Genomic DNA, 9,386 nt, shown 5'->3' with positions numbered 1-9,386 from the left:
GGCGTCCAGCTTCGCCTTCGGTATTTCCCCACCGAGGCCAGCTCCCCGGTACCTCAGTGAGCTGTTCCTTGGCGGGCGGCCTCATCCGCGGAGACAGGCACTTCCCTGCAGAGCTTTCCCTGCCGAGAGCCCGCAGACCCACCCGCTAAGCGCCCGGGCCCCAGCGACCCTCCGTCTCCCGGCGGCACCTTCCGGGGTGAGCGGGGCAGCAATCCCTTCTTCGCAGCGGGACCGCTCGGGCTCAGCTCGCCTCCTCTCCGCAGGCGCTGAGTTGATTCTCCTCAGAGCTGCATTTTCGTCCTCTTTCCCCCACAACCCTTCCTCCCAAGGCATCCCCACTGGCTCTTCAGTGTGTCCGGAGAGCGCTTGAGCTGCTGCAGAAATTAAACTTGCGGTTCTTGCTGCCTCAGTTCACAGACTCCTCCGTCTCTATCTTTCTCTTTCCTTAATTTATGACCTCTCAGCTCCTGTTGACACAGTTTTCCACACTGCCTATATCGTAGGACTGCATTGTAATATACGCCGAATCAGCCTAGCCGTCAGCCAGCACGCATAAGGGTGGGTATTTGATATTTCACAGCTATTTAGTAATGCTCGGCTCCATTTGAAGATGACGACAATTCGTCTCGCCTCCAAGTTATCTATGAATTACAACCTGAGATACATTTACCCTTTGTAATGTCTTTAAGCTTACCAAAGCAAAACACCTAAATAGCGACGGGAGGTTTCCTCCTGGCCTGGCCGTTAAAACAAACATTTAACTATTCCCTTTCGATAACTAAACCTGCTTTCCGCAGATGCTGATCCTTTTTGTTTTGTTTTGTTTTGTTTTTATTGCAGAAGCAGGAATGCAGAGAAATATTTATATATTTGTTAGTAAAAGCTAGAAAATAAGCTCTGAACATGCTGTAAAAAATATTCTGTTACTTACCGATCAGACCAGTTAAACAAGCATGAAACTGATTTCAGGAGCATAAGTGAGTCGAGTGAATACTGGTCGAGGTGCGTAGGCGCAGGCAGCAAGCTGGAAGAGAATCAGTTAGAGTTGGGTTTATTGTTAGTGTTTCAAAGCAATTCTTTCTGGAAGAAAATACCGTCCCTGCCCAAACCCTGAGCTCTCGGGTCCCTCGGCAAGTCAGCAGCGGCGAAGCCGGAGCTAGCCTTTCCTAACTGGGATCGCAAGCCCGGTGATAAACAAGGCAGAAAAACTTCGTCTCCATCCTCACGGAAACTAGTGATCTCTTTGTGTATATTAAAACAGCAATAAAAGTATAAGCCGGAGCGCCGCTGGGGCATGTCTGTCGCACCGGGCAAGCGGTAAAGTGCCCTCCGAATTTTGTTCCTCTATCGCACCGGCATAAAGCACTTTGTAAGAGCAACCTCGGAGGGTATCAAGCTCTCACATAGATTTTTGCCAAGAAATTCCTTGTATCCATACTGTACCTGGTTTGAGATTATCCGATATTTAAGTTTTAATGCGATTGTTGGATTTTTGTTTGTTAGGGTTTTTTTTTTTTTTTTTTTAATGCAGATTTTACAGTAAGGCATCTGCTAAACACTTGCATTAACCTCTGCCTCCATGATAATTTTTCCCCCCTTGTTTTAATTACATTATGGATGCGGAGGGACAGCCAATCCTAAAAGAGGAGCTCGGCAATTAGCAAGGCGAACATCAAAAAGTTTTACTGCGGAGGGCGGTGGACCCCGCCTCCGCCACCAGCCATTGGCGGCCGCCGCTTCTGACGACATATATTAACCCGAGCGGCCCTAAACATGTAGCTGTACATGGAGATCGTGCCGGGGAGCCCTGCCAGTGCCCCGCGCCGCGCCGAGCCCCACCACCGCCTACCGCCGCCCGCCGCCGCTCCCGGCCGAGCGGCGCGGATGCCCCAGAGGAAAGCCGGGGCGCTGACCCCCGTGGCGCGGCGGGCAGGGATGCTTGCGCTCTCCCAGCACTGACGGCCCCCGCCGCGCAGGGCAGAGGGAAGCGCCACCCGCCCGCCCCGAGCCGGGGCCGCATGGAGGGGGGCCGCGTGTAAGTACCACCCGTCCGGGCCGCGGCGGACTTGGCGAGAGCGGAGGGAAGCAAGAGACGAGGAAGATCCCGGGCTGAGAAGCCAAGCCATTTTGTTTTGGTCGACTGCTCTCCATAGCTTTTTTTTTTCCTGTGCGCGCTTCCTCGAAGACCCGGCCCCGGGCGAGGAGGAGGAGGAGGTGGAGGCACAACGCATGAGCGGCGGCTGCGGCGGCTGGGGAGGGGGGATCTCTCGGGCACCCGCGGGGACTCTGCAGCAGCGCCCTATGGAGATGCAGCGGGCAGCGGGGCAGTGCTGAGGGGTGAGCGGTGGGGAGCATCTCCCGCCGGTGCGGCGGGGGGTGGGGGCGGGCGGGGAGGGGAAATCGTTGTTTTGGGGCTCGGGGGGCGGGGGGGGGGGGGTGCGCTAGGGAGCGGGGATGAGTCTAGTGGGCGGCTTTCCCCACCACCCGGTGGTGCATCATGAGGGCTACCCTTTCGCCGCCGCCGCCGCTGCCGCCGCCGCTGCCGCCACCCGCTGCGGCCACGAGGAGAACCCCTACTTCCACGGCTGGCTCATCAGCAGCCACCCGGAGATGTCCCCCCCCGACTACAGCATGGCTCTGTCCTACAGCCCCGAGTACGCCAACGGGGCGCCGGGTATGGACCACTCCCATTACGGGGGGGTGCCGCCCGGGAACGGCCCGCCCGGGCTCGGGGGACCCCGGCCGGTGAAGCGCAGGGGCACGGCGAACCGCAAGGAGCGGCGCAGGACTCAGAGCATCAACAGCGCCTTCGCGGAGCTGCGGGAATGCATCCCAAACGTTCCCGCCGACACCAAGCTCTCCAAGATCAAAACCCTCCGCCTGGCCACCAGCTACATCGCCTACCTCATGGACCTGCTGGCGAAGGATGACCAGAACGGGGAGGCGGAGGCCTTCAAGGCAGAGATCAAGAAGACAGACGTGAAGGAGGAGAAGAGGAAGAAAGAGCTGGTCAGTGCTCCGGGAAGCGACGGGACGGGGCGGGACGGGACAGGACAGGGCGGAGGGGGCCACAGAGGGGAGGCTGCTCGGCCGCCCGCCTGCGCCCCATTCCCGCACACCCGGCGCTCGGCTGGGTCGGGTCGCCGGCTGGTGTGCACAGGGGACATCTCGGTCCCACCCGTCCTCGGACATACCTGAGGGCCGAGAGTGGGGCAGGGTACAGCCCCAGGCGGCCGACGCAGCGTGCCCGGATCCGGCCAGGCGGCTGCGAGCAGTCGCGGGGGAAACACCATGACAGTAGGGCCCCCGCGGGGGTCCCTTCCCGGGCTTGGGGTTGTCTCGGATCGCAGACTGTGATCCCGCCAGAGACAAGCCTCCCCTCTTTTAATTAAGGGTAAAGGCGCGGTTACCTGCTAAACCCAGCTGGGCTTTAAATCATCAGCAATTAATAGGTTCGCAGCGCGGGACTTTCCTCCCCGTGTGCTCTGCGATTGAACTTCTTTGACTTTTAACGGGAAGAGTCAGCTTTGACGAGGCAGCGCAAGCCCAAATTCGTGTAGGCCCTACGACGCTCTTCGGGCTATATTGTCCCTGATTTCGGTGGCCGCAGGCCCGATGATTTGGCCCCGTACGTGCCTGTACCCATCTCCTTCCCGGAGCCCGGGAGGGGATGGCTTAGCGCGGATCTTATGATAATCCCCATCTCCCCGCAGATGGCTGGCGCCGCTCGGCCTCCAGCCTGCTCCCCGTGCCTCTGAGCCCCGGGTCCGGTAGTGGAAGGGCAGCGATGGTGGCGCGGAGCGGTGCTCGGCACAACTCTCACGGGCGGCGGCTTCGCCAGCGGCGAGAACCCGCGGAGGCCCCCCCGCTTTGTCTCCTGCAGCCCGGAGGCCTCGGCAGGAGCCCATGTCTCCTCGTAGTTTTCGGTCTTACAGGGAAGGGCAGAGGCGACCTACAAAAGCGAGGGATATCTTTAACGTTTTTTTTTTCCTCCCCTCCCTTGTTTTTTTTCTATCTCTTTTTCTGTCCTTTCTCATTCTGTCTCTTCAGAACGAAATCTTGAAAAGCACAGTTAGCAGCAACGATAAGAAAACCAAAGGGAGGACTGGCTGGCCGCAGCATGTCTGGGCTTTGGAGCTCAAGCAATGAGCACGGCAGGACTGGAGGAGCCGTCCTCTTAGTCTCGGTAGCGAGCTCTCCTCTGAGGACTCATTGTATTTGGAATCGTCCAGTTTATTTATGTGCAATTTCTTCCCCAACCCCCCAAAATGTGGATATTTGAAGGAGAGGGAAAAAGCATTCCATATATGAAGAGGAAACTCCAGCTTGGTAAGGGGTAATGTCTCTAATAGTTTCGTGAATGTTATTTGCTATGTATAAAACACACGGGGAAAACAGAACCACAGAAAAGGAAAAGAAAAGAAAAAAATCCCTCCCTGGCATTAGTGTGTATGTGAAGTGTATCTTTAATACTTGGCCTTTTGGATATAAATATTCATGGGATTATAAAGTTATATTTCAACAGAAGCAGTTGCACCAATGTTTCGGTTGACTCGGTATTTAGTGTCGTAATTTCGTTGTGGTCGTTCAGTATTTGAAGATGTTTTCAACAGTTATTGGTTATGTGCACTTCCGTCCGTAAGGGAAAAAGTGGAATCGAATTAATATTGAAGGTGTAAACGTTGTAAGTACTCAATAAACCACTGTGTGTGTTTTTTACAAAACAAAAGAAAAAGGAAAAAAAATATGAAAAAAATGAAAAAAAAAAGAAAAAGAGAACCTAAATCTTTTTATGTTTTATACCTCAAAATGTTTTGAATAACAGCGTTGTTTATGGCTTTTTTTCATAATATTTAAAATATTCGGAAGTAAACTAAATTATAAAGATGGCTCCTAAGTTTATTTTTAAACAAGTGACTGAGCGAAAGGAGGGGTAGAGGGAGGGATCTCGCCAGCCCCGTGAGTGTTGAACAGAAACCAGGAGTTCAGCTGAATAGGAATTCCTTGTGGTGGTGTTCTCCATGTAGGAGATCGACTGCTAACGGGAAATGGACAAGGATGCAAACCCCGAGCGCATCAGAAATCGTAGAGATGCGCGGTTTTCTTGCCGCCGAAGCCCTGGCGGTAGCGGTGCCAGGCGCTGGCGGGAGCCGAACCCGGAGCGGGGCCGGGCGGCGGGGGTGGCCCTGTGAGGGCGGCTTCCCCGGAGGGATGCTGGAGGCAGGCGAGGGAGGCCGGAGAGCTTTGCTCGGAGTGATTATGTAGCAGGTAATTTTACGTCAAGGAATAAAGAGCGAACAAGGAAAGGGATTTGCGGGGCGTAGAGGATATGCAAGATTTACAATGAGCTATGGTGAACTCAATATTAACTTTGTGGTTCCCAAAACTCTCCTGGGTTGCACGTTTCCAGTCCGCCACAGCCAGCATTATTTTTTTTAAAACTTTTTTTTTTTTCCCAAACTGCAAAATGCACCAGCTCGAGCTCTGAGTCTTCTTAATACGTTCATCTGCTTCCCCAGTATGGTCTCTCTTTCCTTATATCTGCGCAGTTATCTCTCCCTCCGTCTGCCGACTCCTTTACCAAGGTCCCGGTGCCAGACCGGTGGCTTTTTTGCTCCCTGGTGACGGGCCGAGCTGCAGACATTAAGCACTGGGAAATTCATGGCATCCCTCTATATCGTAGGCAGACAAGCGAAAAAAAAAATCAAGCTTTTTACATAAAGAATCTGCTCCACGTATTTTTGGCAAATACCGGTTAAGCGCGAGGTTTTCCACATTTTCCATAACAAAATTCTGGCTCGTATTTTAAACCCTTATTTAAATAATCTAAACTTAAACCAAGCTGGCTCTTTCTCCAGGTGTAGAGCTGCATACCTGCTTACCTTCCCCTGCCGCCGCGCCTAAGGAAGTGGCTCCCGACGAGACCCGGCACTAAGCGTAGGTAGATGTGCAATTGCCCATAAAAAGATAAGGGAGCCCCTACGACGTTTCGCCGCCCCTGCTGACAGTGGGGAGGTTGCAGGGTTACAACAACCAGACAAAAGTGGTGTGCCCTCCTTTCAGTCGGGTCAGGCAGCCCTGCTCTGCGCTCCGGCGTGGGTCTGTGTTTACAGACACTTGCCTTTGTTTATAACACTAGGAGAGAAGTATCTCTCCCCTTGTTTGCTTTTCCTTGCCTGCTTGCCCAGCTGATAAACTGGAGCATCTCGCACTCCCTCCCCGCCCAAACTTTTTTTTCTTTTTTTTTTTTTACGGGACGGAAAAAAAAAAAGGTGGTGGTGGGGGGTGGAACACGAGCAATGGCTGTAAGGGCTGCGGTCCCGGGAAGCCTCCGTGCAGATGTTGTGTCTTCCCTTGAACAAGTCGTTGGGCTTGCAGCTCCCCCGGGGGATGCGCGGTGGAGCCAGGGTGCGGAGCCGCCCTCCGCTCCCTGGCCCCGCCGCCTGGAGAATCGCCTCTCCGATATTTCCCCATCAATATTTTTTCTTTTTTAAAAAGTTAATTTCTTAGAATCGTGAGTTCCTCTGAATTCGGTAAGGATGATCTCTTTTAATTGCTCGCTAATGAGGATGTTACTATTTTCTCAGCAGCAGTCATTCCCACAGCTAAATCACAAGAACCCTAGACAGGCCGGAGCCGACAAAAATGTAGGTTTTGACGTTAAAAGCTAAATGGAGAAGCAGAAGGTAAATTGATGGTAGACGGGGATGTCAGCGCCTTGGCCCCAGCTCTCCGCCAGCGGAGCCGAGGCCTGATAACAGCGGAGCGCTGCGCCAGCGCCCTACCCGCACCCGGGGGCATCGCCGCCCCGGTGTCCTGCCCGGTAATTTCTCGAGGCCAAAACATTTCTGGGAACTTTTTTTCAGAGGCGAAAGGCACGTAGGAGGAGGAATGGCAGCCTGTCACCTCTGTCTGTAGCATTTCATTGCGCTGTGCGAGAGGAAGAAGGAGAGGAGAGCACAGGGGGCCGATGTAGTGCCGCCTGGTAGTTGAAGCCATGTCCCCACAGACGGACTCATGACCCAAATTTACTAATATTTTAGCCTGTCGCCTTTTTTCATGGCGTGGAGAGTAAGACTCTCTGCGCTGCCTCAAGAGAAAATAACATTTTTTTTCTTCTCCTTGAAGAGAAACACCAACCCCCCCGGGTGACACTCCGTCTCCCCTGCCCTCTCAGGAAGTGTCCCCTCGGCTCCCCAGGGTGCAGCCCCGGCTGCATGCCCGAAACACGTCAGCCGCTCACCCGTAGGGAAGTAGGCAAGGACCTCCCTGGCTGCGGCGTGTCCCCCGAGGGTGCCCCTTTTAGGCAAAAACAATGTGGTATTTTAGAGCTCGTCGCGGTTTTGGGGACCTCGGAGGCAGTGAGGAGCCGCCGGCGGTGAGACCAGGCAGCCGCTAGCAGTGTTAGATTTTGGTGGGCTCCCTGCAACGTGAAGGACCCCGGCGGAATCCCCAGTCCTGCTCTTGGGGTTGTTTTACAGGCCGTCGTTGCTGTCGGACGTGCATGGCATGCCTGCATTCCTGCAAGCGGAGAAGATAGACTGTGGTAGGGCTTTTTTGTTCGTTTTGGTTTGTGATACGGGCTTCTTTTCACCCCCTCATTCCCAGGAGCTCTTCTCTGCATCAAAAGATTATGGCAATAATTAGTGCTAATTTGCTATCGTTGTCAAAGACGTGTAACAGGGCCTCTCCGTCCAATCCGCAGACACCCCTAGAACAAGAGCCAATACATCCGCGGGCAACTGTAAGGATATAAACACGGCCACGGGATGCCATGGAGACAACGTGAGCTTGAAAGGTGGGCGTGGAGCGGGCGGAGAAGGTTAATAATAAAACCTCTAAGCAAAATATACTCCTTTTGCGCTTGGAAACCTAACCTTAATCCTCCCTTTTCACACATACTCGCCTAGCGACTCACAAATACACCCAGAAGAAACCTCCAAGTAGCGATGGGAAGGAAATGCATTCCGTCTGCCTGCAGACATAATCCCCTCTGCTGTAACGAGGGGCTTATCAATGTTTTATACTCTTTTAATTTGGGATTATTTTTTTTTTTGCGGGCCCTGAAATATATGCCTTTGCCAGGGACCTCCGATCTTTTCTATTTCTAATTGGCCAATTACTGTTCAACTGTTTCAACTCGTCCCATACAATGGAGATTAAAGCAGAGTTGTTATCTGAATTATACATTCACATAAATTCTAGCAAAGCCGGGCGATGCGCCTCTCTGGGAATCTTTGTGGCCTCCTCTCCCCCTTACAAACCAGCGTGGTGTGTGTCTCCCTCTTCCCCAGCTCCCCCCTGAACACCCAGTTTCCTCTAGAAATGTTGCTTTGATGATCCGATTGTAGAGCATTGATTACAAATTTATTCTCAGACACTATATAAGTCTTTATATCTGCTATTAGAGACATCTGGGAATGATTAGAGCTCTCCCTCCCCCGGCTCTGCTCCCTCTATCTTGCAGCGAGGAGCTAGAGACATGTTGACGTCAGATCAGACGGCTAGGAGCCATCCTGCTCTCTACTTGGGTGTAATCACGGCGGCGCTTTCCAAGCTCCGGCCGCGGCCGCCAGCTGGGATGCGGGTGCAGCGGGACGCGGCGCTCCCGCCTCTGGGCTCCTCGGCACAGCTCGGTTTCGAGCCCCTGGAGCCTCCGGCTCTTCTGGAGTTTGCCGCCGAGGTTGTTTGTTTATTTGTCTGTTTGTGACTTGGAGAAAGAAAAAGCAGTGTGTTCCGCGGGAGGTGCTTCTCCCCACAGCTCTCGCCCAGCCCCCGGCCCAGCACTTGCCTTATCAGCCCGATTTCTCCCGGCACATTCTCTCACGGCGCTGTCTTCCAAAATAAATATCGAGCTAGGCAGATTTCCACCTTATGTCTTGGCAGGGAGAAATTAGCCAAGCAAAGTGCAAGTTTTACGTGCGGGCAATGGCAGGCGCGCTGACACCCCGCCATCCAAAGTGGTAGTCAGGTTTACAACGAGCCGGGAGAGCTGGAGGTTGCTGAGAAAACAAGACGATTCTCTACCCAAACGGCAGTGCTGCTGGCGAGGAGGTGGCTCTGCACCTGCTATTAAACCCTAATGAATCGCCTCTAATTGAGAGCTTGGGCTGGCTGACGGTAACGCTGAACAGCCAGCATGGTAGCTGTGGCTCTGCAGGATCCAAAACTACGTTTTCCAGGCTTATTTTCGCAAACATTTTACTTTATGAATTTGTACGCTCCGTACCACTCCCTTTCTTTTTTCTTTTTATTTTATTTTTTTTTTTTCCCCAAGGAAATTAAAAAAAAAAAATTGAATAAATACAACTTGAGCCTCTGCTAGCTGTTCGCAGTCTTGGACGGCTGACACTTGTCCAGCTGTACGTTGCAATCAGTGCTACCAC

At 53.3% G+C, this 9,386-nt stretch overlaps 1 protein-coding gene across 1 annotated transcript; it reads left to right on the top strand.

Annotated features, from left to right (window-relative positions):
- Positions 1-2,454: 2,454 nt before the first annotated feature.
- HAND2 (heart and neural crest derivatives expressed 2) lies at positions 2,455-4,454 on the top strand (the record flags this gene model as incomplete). The annotated part of the gene is made up of 2 exons (XM_080343656.1): positions 2,455-3,009; positions 4,051-4,454. The coding sequence occupies 2 exons, from the start codon at positions 2,455-2,457 to the stop codon at positions 4,147-4,149; spliced, it is 654 nt and encodes a 217-aa protein (XP_080199782.1). The 3' UTR covers positions 4,150-4,454.
- Between the last annotated feature and the right edge of the window lie 4,932 nt (positions 4,455-9,386).

Source organism: Nesoenas mayeri (genome assembly GCF_963082525.1).
Source record: "Nesoenas mayeri genome assembly, chromosome: 4".
Taxonomy (NCBI): domain Eukaryota; kingdom Metazoa; phylum Chordata; class Aves; order Columbiformes; family Columbidae; genus Nesoenas; species Nesoenas mayeri.
The sequence above is the reverse complement of the archived record's forward strand: the minus strand, read 5'-3'. Positions and strand labels throughout refer to the sequence as shown.